Genomic DNA, 19290 nt, shown 5'->3' on the forward strand with positions numbered 1-19290 from the left:
TATGCTAGGAGTACATAAAATGTCTCGCCTGTTGTTACCGACACCGGGCAGGTGAGTTGGAGTCCATCGACGACGCATTGCATCGCATCAAGCAACAATGGAAGCTAGCTTGGCCGAGGCTCCACAGTCCCGGCGGTGTACAAGAAGGCGACGCACATACTCCGTCCATTCAGTACTAGGAAAGTAGGTACGGGCATCTGCCTCATCTGGCAACTGCCTGTTGTGTCCAACAATCCCATGCCACATGCTCTTGGCTGCTAAAGTAGTAAGCGGTGTTGCACAGTCGTGACGAGATAGCGAGATGGTGCTATCGCCTTAGCCTAATGAGGCTGGTAGCCCAGCGATTATCGAACTGGTGTTGACAGTACTAGTATTTCGTATTACTGATGTAGTAATAGGTAGTAGTAGTACGAGTACTTATGAAAGGTAACCTCGACGAACCGTCACCCCGCATGTCGCCTGGCGATAAGCTGAGCAAGAACAAGATCAGTGTTCCCCGTGTTGAGATATCGAAGCAGCTACTTTTATGCAGCAGTAGCACGAGTAGTAGTAGTAGCCGTGGTACAGACGCTGTCTGTATGTAGCCTAGAAGTCAAGAAAATGCTTCTACGGAGTAATATGTTGAGAGCCAAGATGCCCCCTCGCCCTACCTAGACCCTTGGACTCCCATCGTCACATCGAGGCTGAAGCTGGAGCCTGGGTCCGTGGCTCCAGGGAGCCAAAGTGCGACAAAACGTGGCCCTGCAACTTCAAGTTGCATGACTAGTTTGACGCCTGGCGATTCGTGAAGGTGTGCGATTGCATCCGGCTCCTCGCTCCACTGGACCCAAACAGGTCCCAGCAAACCAGCAGCCAGCAGCAGTCAGCAGTCAGGACTCCAACGGGTCATCACCTCCAGATTGCGTGCCATTCACCAATTGGGCTTTGTGCGGCCGCTGCGTGGCTCCCATCTGCGTCACATCTGGCGCCTGCCTCCGCCCACAGCCCCAAGCCCCCATATTCGTGCCTGCCTCTTATTCTCCTGGTGTCCCATTTGAGCTGCGTCTCACCATTATCAACGTCTCTCCTCCTCTAATACGTGCTGAGTGGGGATCTCACCCTCAAGAATCTAAAAAGTTGCCGACGACTCCGTCGCAACCCTTCCAACAGCCCGGTCGTCTACGTGAACCACTACCTTAGCAACGAGTACACGCTCCTCAACCCAATCCGTGGCCCCGGTTCGGTTCAAATCGTCCCCCGGGACCAACAAGTGCTGCTAGGCAGTGCTAGCAGCATTGGCGTTTTGGATTGAAGCCTTGACTCGTGCTCTCTGCGCCTCTTGCAGCCCGCCTCCTGTTGCTTGCATTACCCAACGGCGACCCCTCGATTCGCCAGGAACCGTCTCGCATCTCCGCCAAGCTCTGTCTCCAACACACCTCACCGACCTCTCCTACAACTCGATTGTCTAATCCACAATCCGCCTACCCCCAGGTAAGTTCGCTGCGGTGCTCTCCATCCTTACCTGCATCCCTCCGAGTTGGTCCGGAGCACGTATCAAGTCCGGACGTCAGTCCCCATCACCGCGCCACCACGCCGGTTCGGTGACCAGTTGGTTGAAGCTTCCCACAGCTTCCTTCGTTCCTCCATAATAATACCTTACCTCCCTAGTGGCCCCGTTATCCTGTCCCCAGCTCACCTGACGGAATTCTCGCAATCTTCTAGTCGGGGCCTGTCGACTATCGCGTCTGGGTACCTGCTTCCCCTCTTCTTGTCACGATCCATTCCCCGGCCTTTAACCCTCAAGCTACCACCTCCGCTTGCCCCACCCAGCATCCAACATCCAGCCTTCGCACAGAGACAATGCCCGCCGACAAGGATGGCCGTCTTCATGCTCACAAATTTCCAGACGGACCGCGCTCTGGCAAGTCGCGGTCTTCCGATAGCCACTCTCCGAGCCCGACCGCGAACCTGGCCCCTCGACGCCGCGCTTCGAACATCACCGACAGCACCTTAGCGACGAGCAGCGACAGACAACCCTCGGAAACGGCGGCTGCTCACAGCAGCCATTCGAGTGGAAGCTCCGCGGCATCCCTGTCGACAGCACGGCCTGACAGCCACCGCGATTCATTCTACTCTATCCTCGAAGACCCTTTCTTCCAAGACTTCCAGCCAACAGCCCCGACGAGATCCGGCTCTGACTCGCACAACGAAAAGCCCCCAGTCACGTCTGCGCCCGAGGGCGATGAGAAGAGCCCGAAGAAGCGCTGGCCGCCTCCGCGCCGAGAGTCATTAATGCCGGGGAACTCACATTTCTGGGTATGTCATTGTTACGCCGCCCCCTTCACACAGTCAGGTCACAAGGCAGGGAGGGGGTCAGGCCTTTGTGGACATGTAGCAGGATGCGAACCACACTCGTTGCCCAGGAAGCAAATGCTAACCGACCGATCCCGCCTTGTGCAGTCTCAACCCCCAAGCCCATCCAGTATGGAGTCGTTCAACGTTGCCATCATCGGCTCCTCCGGTGTCGGCAAGTCGTCCTTCATCCAGAAGGTCCTCGGGCTATCACGGCCGCCAATCTCGAGTACATCAAGCGTCCGTATGGTTGTCGATAACATCACCCACATGATCACCCTGCTCGAACTCGACCTCGAACACTTCGAGCTCAGTCCCACCGCACCTATACAGTGGCCAAAGCAGATAAACGGCCACATTGTACCACGTGTCGACGCCGCCCTGATCCTCTACGACGTCACGAACCAGGAGACAATTCGAGATTTGCCTCAGACCCTTGGTAAAGATTACATTGTCCCGCATTAGGAAGAGGAGCTCTGCTAACCGAGAAAGCGGCCTTGACGAATTCCGGCCTGTCGTCCATTCTTGTGGCTACCAAGTGCGAGCACCCGGAAGATGAATGGGAAGTTGACGCAGAGGCCATGTCCAACCACAAGTATTTTCAGGCCTGCATAGCCACGTACAAGGTCTCAACCGAGACCCCAGAAGTAGCCCGTTCCTGCCTACAAGCAATACTCAGAGCCGCCGTGGCTCACCGAAGGGGTACTATGATCCTAACACCCTGCGAGTGACCACAGCTAGCTGATTACGTATGATTACAGAGGAGAACGGCGAGACTGTCGCGCGACGGCGAGCTCAGTCGAATCTCGAGACCCCAGAGCCCTTCAGCGTCAGGCCTGTCAGCGAGCATAGCAAGCACAGCCGCGCAAGCTCTGATCTTTCCCTGCTCAAGGGGTTCGCGAACCCCCCTGTTACGGAGAACTACCGGAATCAGTCTTCGAAGAGCCCTCGACTAGGTCAGCAACTAAATTCGAGCTCTTCTTCTGTTCCAAGCGATCCAGAGAATGGGAGTCATCAGTCGTATAACAGCATGCTGAGGTCTTCGTCAGGTATCCGACTCGACAAACAGGGCGACTCCCTCCTCGACGTGGACGAGTCAGACGCAGAATCTCACAGATACTCGGATGACATTCCCATACTACAACGAAATGACGACAATAACATAGAAAAATCGGGCAAGACGGCCGGCGTATCGTTCGATGAACTCGTAGATCGCCTATTAGCACCTCGTCTATCCAAGGGCGACGCCAACTTTTCCGATATTTTCCTATGTCTCTACCGCAAGTTTGCTGCCCCTGGAGATCTGTTTTCGGCAATTCTAGCGCGGCTGGACCGCGTGCGAGATGACAAGGCGGCCCATTATCTCTCAAGGACAGCTACGCAGCTTAGAATCATCGAGGTCGTGGCCAAGTGGGTGTCCCTATACCCGGGCGACTTTGCGCGGCCTGCGACGAGAAAAAACTTGGAGGAGTTTATTAAGCATCTGTCGACGGAGCCAATCTTCTCGATTGCCGCGCAGCAGATGCGTAGAAATCTGCATTTGAATGTAGTGGAGGATGACGACACGGGCTGGGCAAACGCAGATGAGAACGGCGACTCGGCGGGAAACCAACACCCGTCCAAGGAGGCGGGCGAGTTGGCCGTTGGGGTCAGCACCCTGCAATTTGATGACGATGCAGATGGAAGGCCATCCGAGGGTTCGGACGCTGACAGGGGGAGCAGTGTGGGAAGCCAGTTCCAGTTCCACTCGTATGACGAGTACGAGCGAGAAGCAGCGCGACTCGAGCCAAAGGACCACCTCCCGATGAACAAGTACCGCTACCACATATTCATGGATGAGCCCGACGACGATATTGCCGACGAACTCACGAAGATCGACTGGGTCATGTTCTCATCGATTCGCATCCGCGACTTTGTGAGGCACGTCAGCCTATCAGCTACTCAAAAGGAGAAATGCAAGAGTCTGCGAAATGTGAATCGGATGATTAGCCACTTCAACCATATCGCTCAGTGGGTTGCGAACATGATCCTCCTCAGAGACAAGGCCAAGCACCGCGCGCAGGTTCTGGAGAAGTTTATGAACATCGCCCTCAAGCTGCGCCAGCTGAATAACTACAACGGCCTAGCAGCGATCCTGGCTGGTATCAACGGCACTGCCATTCACCGTCTATCTCAGACGAGGAACTTGGTGCCGGCCGACGTCCAAAAGCGCTTCGCACGGCTGGTTATCCTGATGGGCACACAGAAGAGCCACTTTGCCTACCGGTTAGCGTGGGAGAATTCACCACTGCCGCGGATTCCGTTCATTCCCCTACACCGCCGAGATCTCGTTTCGGCGGAAGAAGGCAGCAGGACCTTCGTCGGACAGAAGGGCGACCGAGTTAACTGGAAGAAGTTTGAGGTCTTGGGGGAGGTCCTACTGCCCATTATGAAAAGCCAGGGAACCCCGTACCCAAGTCTGGCTAAGAACGATAATGTGCGAGATATGATCCTGGGCTGCCGCATGCCCACAGATGATGAGGTAACACGAGTCTCCGTTATCATTAATACTCCTTATATATGCTAATCCCATACATAGGAAATATACCAGCGAAGCGTGCAGGTGGAGAGCGGCGGTGGTGGCTCGATGGATCAGGGGAGGAAGAAGGCATTCCCGTGGTTTGCCAAATGAGATGTCTTGGAGCGAGCACATTTGATCTACATTTACTAGCCGAGCGTTGTGCGAATCTAGGTTTCGATTTATAGATGTCCAGGTGAGAGGGACAAAGATATGAGTGTCATGATTGCTACCATTCTCGACTACTACTAGAGATAACCATATACAGTGCTGCTTCGCCAGCCGGGGGGCGTTTCTTCAACATTATTACTACGAGTAGTATTCTCAGCATCGCTTGCTCTTTCCTCCACTTTCATATGGGTGTGTTCCCCTCTTGCCAGGTATCCGTACCTTCCCTCTTTCGCCTTGACCAGCACCGAGGAAAGTGTTTTCCATGGCAGGCGCGTGCCTCTTTATGTTTTTATATTGGGTCACTTTTCCGAGCTCCAGCCTCTGCTCATCCTGCCTCTGAAAATCTCAATCCAGTCTTTGGGACATCCTGGAATGCCTTTGGATGTTCCCCCCAGCCCGCCGAATCCCACTTCGACCTCTTTGCGCGCTGACACACTTGGGTAAAAGCGAGGTCTCGTCGTGTTGGAGCCAATGATGACTACCAAATCCATTCCTCTGACACATGTGCGTCTTGCAGCTAGGCAAGGCGGCCTGGAGCTATCGTTGGACTCTTCTATGACGCTCGATTTTCCTGCCTCGTTTCAACATATCACATCGCTCAGCGACTTGACTCGAGCCACGAATAAAGAGCAGCTATGGATAGCAAGACTAGGATGTAGTCATGTGACGATTTCGTTCAACAGCTTGGGAGAATCCCTCTGTACCTCCGAGTCCGAAGCTGTGGCAGCTTGGATCAAGAGTCACCAGGTATGGCCGTCAACCAAGATACCAACGCCTCGCTAATGCATGGAGGCATGGGATCGTCTGGGCATCCGGCTAGTTTCCTCTGATACTCCCGCATCGTATCCCTTAGGCACGTTTTCATTCTCGATTCAGCACCCAGATCTTACCTCGGCATTGGTGGCACCCAGGAACGCCCCAACGGCAGAGTTTCAGGCGGTATGGTGCACCCTCGACATCTCCACGTCTGTAACCGAGTATCAGACGGTCGAAACAAAGCCGACAGACCAACCACAGCAGCCTCAGGAGAAGCACATTAATGGTAGCCGAGAGACCAATGATGAAATTTATCACAGCCTCGACCTTGACGATCGCATGGCCATTGACAGTTTCCTGACCCCCCTTGGCGGGCCATGCGGGGAGCGTTCAAGAGAAATAAACTTGAAGAGAAAGCGAGTCAAGTCTGTCAAACCTGTGGCAGACGTGTCAGCCTCTCGAAGCCTGGTTGAGGCCACGATGGATATTCTGCTTTTCGGAGGGGGCAAAAAATGCTTTGGCTTTAAAGTGCTTGAGGGAGAAGCATTGCCGGGTTTGATGCACCTCGCGCCCGGGGTCTTTCACATGCCTTACCTGAAGGTTAGCACATCCGACTACGAAATTATCCCCGCCTACTGAACTCGTATACAGGGCTTATCAGGACGAGCGGATCTCATTCCGACTATTGCGACCTCTCTGGCCCGAATGGCCAATGCCGAGTCTCCAAGCTTGAGGAGGAAGATCATTGATTTGAGATCATCTTCTAACAAAAACGTGGATGATAGTTCCGAGATGATCATCCAAGGTATCGAGAAGGGGACCTAGAGCGTCCTTTTGAAAAACATCAAGGCACCGAATCTACAGTCAAGGGAGGCTACGAGGCAGCGAGAGTACAGGTCGCCTGAGCCATCTCGGCCAAGCGAGAAGCGCCAGAAGAAACCTCTACTATGTCTTGAGGAACTGCCTAAAACTTCGCAGCTCAACCATCAGGGTCAAGCAAGGACGTTGGAGGTATGGTCTAACTCTCCGATGCCAACGACTGAATCTCCTATCTCATATATTCCATGCACTTCCCCAATGCCATACCAGCATTTGAGCCTGCATCTGACGCCACCGACTACTTTATATGGGGGGGATCGTTCCCACAGCCCGGTACCGCTGTATTGGTCTCAAATTCCAACATCACATGTACCAACCCCCAATATACAAACGCGGCAACAGTCTGCAGATGGATATTCATTCGATTATCAAAATTGCGGGCCCCTCTCAGATCCATCTAACGCAGAGTGGGCACCAGGGGTGCAGAAAAAGAGAGATGTAGAGATGCATATCGGGAACTATAACTCTCTCGATGAGTAGATGTACGGGCAGATGGGAACCGGAAATGATCGGATCATTTGAATCAGTCAAACAGAACATTAATTCTACCTCATGACTAGAGGGCCACGAAATCCCATGTTCCTTTGTCGAGCACTTCCTATTCCTATGCGGTGACACTTTGGCCTATCTGCTCGTGGCTTCGTCCCTCAGAGGCTGCCAATCAACAGACCCTATATATCCAGAAAGGTGGAAAGGTTGTTTGAATTAAAATGGACTGCCAGTGCAAGCTGCCTCATTACTCCAGAGATCAGAAAGCATACATCTTCCATTTGCTTGGTACCCACGACCACCTCACCTCCTCCCACCGCCGCCGCGGACATTATCGGCGTTCCTCTTCTTCTCCTTCTTCTTCTTCTTCTTCTTAATTTTCTGCTCTGGCTTGCGCGTGGCAAAGTGGATGAACCAGATGAATAGGCCCTCGGCGATGAGACCGACCACGACAAGGATGAGGGTGGTGAAGAGCTGGGGCTGGTCGTTGAGGACGGCAACGGCGCGGTCGGATGCACCGATGCGAGCAAACCAGTTAAACTGACCCATTGGAATATTATTTCTGGCTGCTGGGCTTGACGTGGGGAAAATGTATGTGTATGATCTCTACCAACATGCACGCTCTTCAGTAGGGCATGTGGTGTGTATATGAGTTGCAGCGAGAAGAAGATGGGCGCTGAATTGGGCAGCTCTAAGATTCAGTTCAGTTCACGAATAAATCACATAGATATCTACTTGGGACACCGAAACGCGAGGCGTCACACATGGGATTGGGAGCATTAGTGAGGTCGAGGAGGCGTTTCATCTGTGTGAGAGGTTACGGCTCAGGGCGGCTGCTGAATCAGGCCCACAGATGAGTTCAGAGCACGGGGAGGCGATTGAATTTCGAAGGGAATATGGCCCAATGGCCAATGACCGGGGGCTGTGATATTCAGGCATTGTAGTGATACTATTCGTAGGGTAATATCATTTCGTGTACGTATGGATAGATGAAGTACGTATAGTACAGATATGTACTCGGTACTCCGTAGTTCATGGACGTGGTCGGGGGGGAACGTTCGCCCATGACTAAGCCAAAACCACCCAATCACGTCGCCCCAAGCGGTCTCCTAGGTGGAACCTCCCAATTGGGAACCCCTTCGCAGAAAAATCTCCAAAGCTGCCAGGCACGTCGCGAAGAGCCTCAAGGACGCTTCCCCCGAGGCCCAGCCAATTCCTGCACCACCGTCCGATACCAGCAATCCAGACCACAGACCGACTGTGCCGGCGGTCATGAGCGTCACACGACCGGCGCGCAGCCTCGTCGGCAGGTGCATCGCCTCTTCGGGCCGCACGCGATCCCCAGCGCCATCACCCGCCTTCCAGTGCCTCCAGTTCCACACCTCGACGCCCCGGCCGAAACGCCGGTCGCAGTTCCGCAATGTCAAGGCCTCCGAACTGGGGCTGACGAAGCCCGAGGGCCTATCCAAGTACCAGGAGGACAAGTTTGCCGAGTACACCGAGGCCGAGATGGAGGAGCTACGCCAAGAGTACACTCCCGAGCAGCTCGAGGCGATAAAGGCCGGCGAGAAGGCCGTCGACCCCAAGGACATGATCTGGCAGGGCCGTCTGCGCGACGACATGTTCCGCCCCGAGTATATTGACGACTACGCGACCCTCGACCCCCGGTACGACCTCAAGCCCGAGATCGAGGGCGTGGCCGAGGACACGGTCTTCCCGTCCGACGAGGAGTTTGTCGAGAGCTTCTGCAACAGGATGACGAAACTGTCCGAGAAGACGTCAACCGAGCAGCTGTCGCGGGCCATGATCCGCGCCCTGCGCACCGTCAAGGAGAGCCAGGGAGACGACATGATTGACCTGACCTACGAGGAGCTGGCGGACCTCGAGAAGGACCCGGAGCTGCTCCAGAAGTACCTTCTGGATGCCGAGCAGCCAGACGAGGACGTGGAGCTTGACCCCAAGACGCACAAGGAGGCGTTCCTCACCCGGGCCCAGGCGCTCGAGGTCGACCAGAAGCTCCAGGAGGAGTGGAAGAAGGAGATCGACGCCATCACCGAGAGGGACAACTACGCCTTCCTCAAGCCACCCAAGGTGGATGTGATGGAGGACGCCCCGGACGGCCTCATCCACAAGCACTCGGCCGAGCAGCCCGACCTGGGCAAGATCCCCGGCATGGAGGGCGTCAAGTCGGCCACCGCGGGCGACAAGGAGGACCCGGACGGCATCTACGCAGCCATCACGAGGGCCACGGGGCTGAGCTTCCAGGAGATCAGGAGCCTGTACCTGAGGACCCTGGTCGTCCGCTTCGTGAGCAACCAGACGCGTCTCGGCAAGGTCCGCAGCTACTCGGTCATCTGCATGGCCGGCAACGGCAACGGCCTCCTGGGCATCGGCCACGGCAAGTCGACTGACATGGCGCCCGCTGCCCTGGCGGCTCAGGGCCTGGCCATCCGCTCCATGAGGCCCATCCGCCGGTACGAGAACAGGACTATCTACGGCAACGTCACGAGCAAGGTGAGCGGCACCGTCGCCAACCTCCAGGCTCGTCCCCCAGGTACGTTGCAACCCACCCTCCCCCCCTCCAAAGCCTCGCTGAACCCAATAAAAAAAATATGATGATGATGATGATGATGATGACTGACTCGTTGTCGTCGCGCAGGTTTCGGTCTCCGCGTCCCCTCGCGCGTCTTTGAGATGTGCCGCGCCGCCGGCATCTACGACCTTTCCATCAAGTTCCCGCGGTCCAAGAACCCGATGAACACGGTCAAGGCGGTGTACAAGGCGCTCCTCGAGCAGCCCGACCCCGAGCAGATTGCCATTGGCCGGGGGAAGAAGCTGGTGGACGTGCGCAAGGTCTACTACGGCGGTGCCAGCATGTAGAATGGCGAGGAGGAGGGCTGGGTTGAAGATGGAGGCGGCCCACGAGGCGGTGGCGGGTCGTGGCTTTGATGTAACTGTATATCAGCTTTGTACGAGACAGTCGTGGGAGAGAGGTGTCTAGAACTCCCGCATGTGTAATATCACAAACCCAATCCAAGAGACAAACGCCATGTATTTTTTTGATTTACGTTATGTATATGGGTATCATCATGTCCTCGGCGGTCGTTCGAATATGTCTGTCCTGGCCCCCGACCAGCATTCACTCCTCCCCAGCCCTACTGCGCACCCCCACCATCCCCCCAGTCAATCTCCTGCTGCAGCACGATGCTGTACACACTGGCCTTGAGCAGTGTGAACGCCAGACTCGTCTTACGCTCCAGGTCGCGCAGCCCGTCGAGGATGTCGGCACTCGGGTTCGATGCGAGGTGGTCGAGCGTGGAGGCGAGCTAGTAAATTCGTCAGGTCCCAATCTTGCAGCGCCAGTAGAGACGGGATTGGAGGGGGAGGGAGTCACCTTTTTCATATTCTCGGCCAGGCGCTCGTACTCCTCGAGGACCTCCTGCTCGAGAGGCGTGAGCTCCGGCGTGGAGAGCAGATTGGAGGCGCCTTGGTCCATGGCTGTGGTGTGGTGTGGGGGTTGGTGATGGAGGTTTGGCGAGGTTTGGCGTGACGCGCCGTCTTGGTTTGGGACGTGTAGAATGGGGTGGGGCACTTTATTTCGTGACTTGGGTATTACCGACACCAACTGATCTTGATATCTCAATCTCTTCTTCAAGTGGTATTCATTACAACTAATCAATGAAAACATCATGATACTCATGCCCAATTCAAACGCCACCGAACGTTCGTACAATCTGAAACCGTCATATAGCCATGCATTCATCGTCCAGGCCGCTCGTCCAGGCCACTCACTGGCCGTACAAGACCATGTCGTTGCCAGTCCCTTCCACATCGCCTCCGTCCGTCGCTGCCAGAGCGCTGCTCACGACGCTCTCGGTCCATTCACTCGCCGTCTCGTCGTATTCGCTCTGGCCCATTTCCGACTCCGTATAGAGGTCGCTGCCGCTCACCATGCTGCCGCTGACCATGCTACTCCGTCGAAGCGTGCCCGTGTCGCTCTCATCGTCCCCGGGAGCCTTGCTGGCGCCTCCGTCCTCGATCAGCGCCGGTGGCTCGCCCTCGTCGACTTCCTCCACCGTTTCCTCTCTGACACTCATGTTCTCCTTGTCAGTATCCGCCGAGCCCATGTCGCCGCCCCAGCTGCGTTTCCGGAGCGATTTGCCTGCCCCTGCAGCCGTCCGCACACTCTGGCTCCTCTTGAATCCACCGGAGGAGACATTGCTGTTATTGATCTGCCCCAGCGAAGCGATGCGCCTAGCGGCCCCCGTCTGACTGGGAGAGCCCAGATGGCGCTTGCCAGACAATGCCATACTCATGACCGGCTTAGGCGAAGGCTTTGCGGCAGCGGAGTCCTCATCCTTGGGCTTCCTAACCCGCTTGCGGTTCATCGAGTCACCGCCTCCACTCTTGGAGGCCTTGGACATAAGCAGCACCCGCGAGTGATCCATGACTCCCTCAAGGATCCTCCGCTCCAAGCGCTCAGCCCGGGTCTCCATTTCGCCCAGCTCTTCCTTGCGCAAGCGCATCGCCGTCTCGAGCGATGAGACGTCGCCGGCGAGTCTCGTCTTCTGGCGGATCAGACTCTCTTGTTCTGTTCGCAGAGTCATGACGCTCTTCCGGAGTCTCTCTTCCTCATCCTTCAAGCTCAGGACGGAAGCATCGAGATGATCTTTTTCGGCACGTTTGTACTCCAGGGACAGGGCGACGTCTTGGAGCGTCTTCTCCCTATCCTCATGCTCGTTCTCGATACGCTGCTTCTGGTTGCTCAAGAAATTGGAGATGTCAGCTGCCGTCTTAACGACCGACTCGTGGACCCTGTCCAGGGTCGCAAGCTGAGAAAAGGCCTGGTCCGCAGAGGTGCTATGGTCGACCAGCCTGTCGAGCTTCTCATGAACAACACTGTCGTCGTACTTGATTTGAGCAAGCTGATCCAGCTTCCCCTGCAACTCCGTGTCGTCATACTTGAGTTCAACAAGTCGGTCCAGTTTTTGCTGTATTTCGCTGTCGTCGAACTTCTCCGGAGCGGGTAGCAGAGCCAGCATGGTTTCCTCGCTGGGGCAGGCTTCTACAATTTTGTCCTGGATGTCGGTGGTGGAAGTCCTGGAGTGTTCATAGTGCTGGCCCACAAGAGCCAGTACTTCCTGGATCGCCTCCAAGATCTTAGGGTTGTTCTCTGATACCTCTCCACGAAGACTCTCCACCAAGGTGACAGCGTTATGTAGCTGGTCACGCGTCTGCTGGTGCTCGACCTTGCCGTCAGCTTGGCTCTCGTCACTGCGAGACACAAGCTCCTCCACCTTTTCAAACACGGTCTTGGATGCCTCCTCCATCTTCTCCAGGGAATCCGTAACGGTGCAGCCGAGAGCGTCTACCAGAACCTTGAGCTCATCCGCCACCGCCTTGGTTCCAACCACGGCAGCTTCGGTTTCAATGTTGCGGGCCTCGCCAGCGCTGCTCTTCTCGTCGAAGGCGGCCTGAAACTCGTCGTATTTGGCCATCAGCTCGCCAATCTTGTCGTCAATCTTGGTGCCGATGTTCTCTGCAGCCTGCTGCAGCTTCTCATCCGACTCGAGCTTGGCTCCCGCAACGACCCCTCTCGAATCCTCGAACTCCGTCTTCATCGTCTCAAACATGTCCTTAAGATCTGTTCCGATATTCTCATTCTTGTCAATCTTCTCGCCCATGCTCTCAAGCAACTTTCCGAGCGCCTCGATGCCGGTAGAGCCGTCATCCAGCTTACCCTTGAGCGTCTCTTGAAGCTCTTCGAGGAATGTCTTGACTTCGACGACACGGTCGCCAACAGTTGTGAGCTCCGCATCTTTCGTCTGAATGATCATAGAAGATGACTCGTTCAGGCCTTCCATCTTCTCCTTGGCCTCCTTCACAATCGCCTCGATATTTGCTAGGTCCTCTTTCATAATCGTCCCCATGTTTGCTAGGTCCTCTTTCACAATCGTCCCGACGTTTGCTAGGTCCTCTTTCACACTAGTCCCGACGTTTGCCAGGTCCTCTTTCACAATCGTCTCGATGTTTGCTAGATCTTCTTTCTGGGGAAGGTTGTTGAGGTCGACGCCCTGGAAGACATCCAACATGTTCTTGATTTCGAGGACCACAGTCTCAACGGCCTCAACGTCGGTCTTGGATACCTTCTCTGCAGGGTCTTCCTCTTGCTTGTCGGCCTTTTCCTTCATTTCATCAAAGTCGAGCTTGATCTGAGCGATAAGAGACTCGAGTGTGGACAGGTCGTCCTTACGAGACACAGCTTCCATCTGGTCTACAATGGAGGTCATGCTCTCGCGTGTCTCCAGGATAAGAGTCTCGACAATGTCCAGATGCTCCTTGCGTACAGCTTGTTCGCCGTCCATGAGGTCATCCAGGCGGGCCTTGGTGTTGCGAAGGATCGTCTCGATAGCCTCCACATCCTCCTTCGAAGCGACATCACCATTGATGGCGGGGGCATCTGCTGCTGCTGCTTCCTTGGGAACCGCAGCCGGCGCTTCTCGAGATCCAATCTCCTCGACACCCTGCTGGACATTCCGAATCATGTCCTCGAGGCGGCCCAAATCTTCCTTGTGAACACTCTCAGGCTCAGGCTCGGTCTCCATGGCCTCCATCTTGTTGCGGAGCTGATTAATAAGGACCTCGAGATTCTTGATATCGTCCTGCTTGACCATATCTGCTAGGACAAGGGCTTGTTCTGTAGAAGTGTCTTCATCGGCTGTCGAAACAGCAGCAACAGCCCGGTCGTTGCTGCTCTCTCTGATAGCTTCAATGTCGGATCGCACAGAGTTGATGGCATCGATGATCTCCTCATTGGTCGCTGGAGCAGCAGCAACAGCCCGATCGTTGCTACTCTCTCTAATAGCCTCAATGTCAGCTCGAACAGACTTGATGGCATCGATGATCTCTTCATTGGTCGCTGGAACAGCGGCAACAGCTCGGTCATTGGTGCTCTCGCGGATGGCCTCAATGTCAGCTCGAACAGACTTGATGGCGTCAATGATCTCTTCATTGGTCGCTGGAACGGCAGCAACAGCATGATCATTACTACTCTCCCGGATGGTCTCGATGTCAGATCGGACAGTGTTGATGGCCTCCATGATTTCGTCGTTGGCCGTCAAATCAACTGGCTTGTTGGTGACCCTGTCGAGGCCAGCACGCAGATCATTGAATCCGTCGTTGAGCGCATCCAGAAGCTCTGAAGTCTCGGCCTTCGGTCGCAGAATCTCCTGCCGAAGGGTGTTGGCGGTATTTTGTAGCGCTTCCAGGATTTCCTTGTTATTATTGCTCGCCTGGTGAGGCATAGCCGGTACCATCGAGGAGTTGACTATCTCCCGGAGCGCCTCAAGCTCTGTCTGAAGCTGGTGCCGTGACGATTCGGAGGATTCGGACACAAGAACACCAAGGTCCTCCTTGAATTCATCCATCGTCTTCCAGAGCTCCTGTATGAACTCCTCCTGGCTAGATTGGCCAGTGGCTCGGTCAACGTAACTCTCAATGGCGGCGCGCAAGTTCTCAAGACCGTCCTTTGTTGCATCTAGGACCTGCTCAGTGTCCCTCCCATTGGCGGCGACATTGTCTTTGGCTTCCTGAGAAACTGCCTTGAACTCGAGCTTGATGTAGCCCATCAGATCCTCCAGGCGGGTGAGGATCTCATCGTTGTTGGAATGCGGCACCATGGCCCCTCCTCTGGGGAGTTCCAAGTCGTTGAGACCTTCTTTGACGGCGTGGACCATGTCCTCCCGAGAAAGGTTCGTATCAGCTCCAATGGCGGAGGCAGCCACCGGGAATTCAAATTCCTCGAGGCAATCTCGCACAGCTTCGATGATTTCATCCCTTGACATCGAAGCCGGTGTCTCCATCTGAGGTGGGACGAAATGCTTTAGGCCTTCGACAACAGCTTGGAACATCTCATCTCGAGTAGCACCAGCAGGACGTTCGTCCCGAGGGGCATACTCCTGCAGGCCTTCCCTCAGGCAGGCGAGAACTTCATCACGTTCAAGTCCAAGCTGCTGCACCTCAATTTCAGGCTTGTAGGCCTCCCAGGCATCCCTCACAGCCTCAATCACATCCTCCCTGCTAAGATCCGGCATCTCGCCTTGGGAAGCTTCGTTGTCCCGAAGAGCAGCCCGCATGGCGTTGTAAATCTCCTGGTAGTCTACGAGACTCTTGGAGGTGGCGGCGGATTGGGCAGACTGGCGTCGGTGCTCCCTGAGCACATGGTTGAGCTGATCTTTCATCTGCTCTAGCCCCTCATCTATGACACGAGACACCTCATCTTTGCTCGGATGCTCGTTCTCATCGATGCTCTTGTGGCCAACCTGTTCGAGTCGCTTTCCAAGTTCGCGACCCATGCCCAGGACTTCTCCACGGAGCTCCCGCACCAGAGCCTTCACCTCAGCCGTGAGGCCACCTCCTTGAGCAACGCTATCCTTGACCGATCGGATAATCTTGATCAAGTCTTCGTTGAGAATCTCGGCCCCGCGAGTAGGGACAGATGACCTTCGACCCTCGTTGTGGAGGAGGGCGTCGACCCGCTGAGAGACGGCACCCCCTCTCACGCCGTCGAATTCCTCCTCATGGCCCCCGCTAGGCACAATGGCGCCTTGGGACTGCATGCGGAGGTGGTCAAGAAGCTCGTCGACCTTGGCAGCTGTGGCCATACCAGAAAGCTTCTGTGAGACCTCGGCCAGGCGGGAAACCAAGTTCTCCTGTCCTTCCTTGGTCCCCATATCTCGGATAATTCTGTCCAGCAGGGCCAGAGAAGCCGCGCTATCCCCACCAATCAAGGACGGTGTACTCACGGAGGCATGATCAATGGATTCCGAGAAGCTCTTGGGGGAAGGTATCCGGGGGAGCTGGAAGCTTCGATTGGTAGGAGAGGAACCAGCATTATGGGGCTTGTTGTCGAGGAATAGGCTGCCAAAGGGGTCCCTGGAGCTGAGCCTGTGAGAGGTTTCATTGACGCTACCGACCAGGTCCCTCAAGCTTTTCCGAATGTCCTCATCTCGAGTGTTAGTAGCTTCCTTGAGGCTAAGGAGATCGGTAGCATTGTCCCTGCTCCGTCGACTAAGCGCCGACATCTCCTTCTGCAGGGACGTGGCGATGCTGGTAAGACCAATGATTTGTGCCCCAATGTTGTCTAGGGACTGGGGCTGTTTTGTGACTGCCACGGACCCATTGGTCACATTGGACAACGGGGGCTCAGACTCCGCCCTCGAGGCCTGGGATCCCATGGTTTGTAGTGCCAGCATAGTAGACGACTGTGGCGGCGTATTCTCGCCCAGGATGCTCTGGGGGGCCGGTCGACGGACCGTAGGCCGGACAATGGGTGTCCAGCTGGGCCCGGGCATCGGTCCGGCGATTGTAGACTCCTTCTCGTTGTGTTGTGATTCTGTGACGTTCTCCTTCTCCGTGGGTCTGTTTTCCTTATCCTTGGAGTGGGGTGTCGGTGATGACGTCGATGACCGGGGCTGGCAGTGACGATATTTGTCGGGTGACTTAGAAGGGGATGTGCTTGGGCTGCTGTTTGGCCCACCGCCCTCGAGCATCAAGCTTAGGTCTCGGACAGATCCGGACTGCAGTGTCTGCGTGCGTCGGTGGGAAGATCCTCCTTTGACAAGAGCCCGCTCCGGGGAGTGATCGTTGAGACGCTTGCCAAAGGCCGGGACGAGAGCATTACTCTCCCGTGCTCTCTCGCTAAGAGCTGCATGGGCGGATTGGATTGCGCTTGACGTGCCTGCGCGCGATGTGAAGCTCTTGGGGGACTGCGGGTTCAAGGGCAGCGGCGGCGGTGCACGTTCGGGATCCGAGCTGTCCCACCTGTTTATGATGACCCCAGTCAGTATATGCCAGTATGATACCAAACGAGTATGGGGTAAGAGAGGAAACGCACATGGGGACTAGAGCTCGGCTGCCATGGTCGAAAGAAGCAGAGTGTTTATGTCTCAACTGCCGGTGCCCTTCAAGAGGGCTATCCCGCCCGTCGTGTGACATTGTATGGTGGTGAGGAATGTGAGCGTGGAATCGAAGATGGACGGGCAGCACCGCTTCTCCCACGCTTCTTACTGACGTCTCAGAAGAAGGCGGGCACGGTTTGTGTTCTGGAGGCTCTGCCTCTGTATAACGTTCAAATCGCCTCCGCGAAGAATAGGCTTTGGGGTGTGGAGTATTAGAGGAGGTATCACGGGAAGAGTCGAAAGTGTCGGGGAGAGTGGCACTGGCGAGACTAATAGGTGGTGAGCCCCATTGATATGACCTGGGGAAGGCGCCTGGCGCGAGCTTAGTGGCAGGGATTTGTTGTGTTTGCTGGCGTCGATGGCGGTCAGGTTACCTGGGCAACCGCAGCCACGTAGCCGCCGGTACAGCCACAGCGCCCACAGCGCCCACAGCGCCCACCCAGCACCCACCACGAGTACTACTACGAGTACAGAGTACTCATAGGTAGGTTATCACCCATAATAGTATCCGTGATTCTGTACTACTACTAACAATATTAGCTACTACTATCCGTATGTACATAAGTAGTACCGTACTATGTAGTGCGAGTACCTAGACCATCTTGACCGCTGCCTTGACCACGTCAGACACGGACCACAAGGCCTCTCTCCCATTGAAAATTGCATCGCCCCATAACCAGTCGCTGAGATTTGATCTATTCGTAGTTCTATTCATACAGAGCAGGGTGTCTATTCAATCCAGCGTCCCGGCGCATTCAAAAGCTCTTGGTCCACATGTCCCAATTCTAACGCAATAGTACCCGCTATCTTCTTCAAGAAGGCGCATTATAAATTCATAGTGTGCGGTGACAATCACCGGGACAGGGCGCTGTCGAACGCAGGGATGAGGGTCTGCGCAAGCCAGAAGGAGAAGACCAGCTTGGGACCAGTCATGAGCAGCTGTCCGACGAGTTAGCTTGGGTCCGCATGAACAACTATGGCGATTTCGCCGGGGCTTACCTTGGGGACCAGGCCCTTGAAGAAGCTGCCGAAACCCTCGTTCTTGGCCATGTTGGTCAGAATGCGGAAGCCGCTCTCGGGGTTCTCGAAGTTGCGGTTCTGGATACGGGTCTTGATCACGTCAAGAGGAGCCGAGACGACAAGCGAGGCCGAGGCACCGGCAATAGACGCAACAAAGTTCTGGAACCACGTAGCCTTGTTGTAGTCCTCCAGGTGGAAGAGGTACTCCTTGGCAAAGGCAGAGCCTCCAAACAGCTATCCGTCCCAGTCAGCACACGCAAATTCCCCGGGAGGAAACGCAATTTCGGAAGAGAGCAACTCACCGCAAAAGAACCAGGGGCATTGCGGGCAGCCGTCCAGCCCCAGCCACGGTACAGGCCGAAACCCTCGTCACGGACAATCTTGAGGACACCACGGCCCTTGAAAGCCTCGGGGTTCGTCTGACGCTTGATCTTCAGGACATCGAGGGGGAGGAGGACGATCTCGCCAATGCCGACAAGACTAGAGACACACAATGTCAGTCATGCTGCCCACGCCACGCCTATAACGCTCCAAAACTCACCTTCCGGCCGTAGAGTGCATGACAGCCTTGCCCGTCTTCTTGCCGAATGCCGATTCGAAGTCCTTGGAGTAGTGCTTGGCCAGGAAATCACGGGCCACGGGCTGACCGCCATACTTGTATATGCGCTGGAGGACCTTGTACCCCGCCGCGTAGCCCAGACCGGGGAACAGGGAGACGAACTTGCGGCCGATGGGAGCGGCGGCCTTGTCCTTGAAAATGACCTGGTTCAACTCGCTGGAGCCGGAGATCTAGGAGGATACCGGTTAGATGGTGGGGGGTTCACATGCTATGGTCTCGGAGAGAACCCCGTACCTTGGTCTGGTTGCTCATCAACCGCTTCGCAATAGTATCGACCTTGAGAAACAGTGTCAGGAGAGCGCAATCCGAAGTTCTGGAGTCGGAGGACGACGAACGGGATGGAAGATGGCGAGCTCGGCGATACCAGCGGAACCTGCAGCACCCGGTCAGCCAAACCCAGCGTCTCACGGGTTCGCAGCGACCCGGCCGGGGTGAAACATACCAGAGCCCAGCAATCTAGCCAGGTTGGACTCCTTCTCTCGGCCGGCGGCCGAAGCGGGGGGCGACAT

At 55.6% G+C, this 19290-nt stretch overlaps 5 protein-coding genes across 5 annotated transcripts; 2 read left to right on the forward strand and 3 right to left on the reverse strand.

Moving 5' to 3' along the window:
* Nucleotides 1-1839: 1839 nt before the first annotated feature.
* On the forward strand, nt 1840-5002 carry ACO1O0_006393 (ras guanine nucleotide exchange factor domain-containing protein; the record flags this gene model as incomplete). Its single annotated transcript, XM_083195786.1, has 6 exons — nt 1840-1861; nt 1886-2295; nt 2440-2770; nt 2824-2985; nt 3093-4852; nt 4910-5002. The coding sequence occupies 6 exons, from the start codon at nt 1840-1842 to the stop codon at nt 5000-5002; spliced, it is 2778 nt and encodes a 925-aa protein (XP_083048802.1).
* A 2484-nt stretch (nt 5003-7486) lies between these two features.
* Nucleotides 7487-7732, reverse strand: ACO1O0_006394 (uncharacterized protein; the record flags this gene model as incomplete). Its single annotated transcript, XM_083195787.1, has 1 exon — nt 7487-7732. The coding sequence occupies one exon, from the start codon at nt 7730-7732 to the stop codon at nt 7487-7489; it is 246 nt and encodes an 81-aa protein (XP_083048803.1).
* A 723-nt stretch (nt 7733-8455) lies between these two features.
* On the forward strand, nt 8456-10063 carry MRPS5 (mitochondrial 37S ribosomal protein uS5m; the record flags this gene model as incomplete). Its single annotated transcript, XM_083195788.1, has 2 exons — nt 8456-9737; nt 9843-10063. 2 exons carry the CDS (start codon nt 8456-8458, stop codon nt 10061-10063), a joined length of 1503 nt encoding a protein of 500 aa, XP_083048804.1.
* A 275-nt stretch (nt 10064-10338) lies between these two features.
* Nucleotides 10339-10679, reverse strand: ACO1O0_006396 (DASH complex subunit Dad3-domain-containing protein; the record flags this gene model as incomplete). Its single annotated transcript, XM_083195789.1, has 2 exons — nt 10339-10509; nt 10578-10679. 2 exons carry the CDS (start codon nt 10677-10679, stop codon nt 10339-10341), a joined length of 273 nt encoding a protein of 90 aa, XP_083048805.1.
* Nucleotides 10680-10971: 292 nt separating this feature from the next.
* On the reverse strand, nt 10972-19290 carry ACO1O0_006397 (uncharacterized protein; the record flags this gene model as incomplete). The annotated part of the gene is made up of 8 exons (XM_083195790.1): nt 10972-17005; nt 17999-18081; nt 18142-18396; nt 18465-18642; nt 18704-18951; nt 19016-19057; nt 19117-19154; nt 19224-19290. 8 exons carry the CDS (start codon nt 19288-19290, stop codon nt 10972-10974), a joined length of 6945 nt encoding a protein of 2314 aa, XP_083048806.1.

The sequence above is a fragment of the Amphichorda felina genome, assembly GCF_050947745.1.
Source record: "Amphichorda felina strain 45539 chromosome Unknown scaffold_6, whole genome shotgun sequence".
NCBI classification, from domain to species: Eukaryota; Fungi; Ascomycota; class Sordariomycetes; order Hypocreales; family Bionectriaceae; genus Amphichorda; species Amphichorda felina.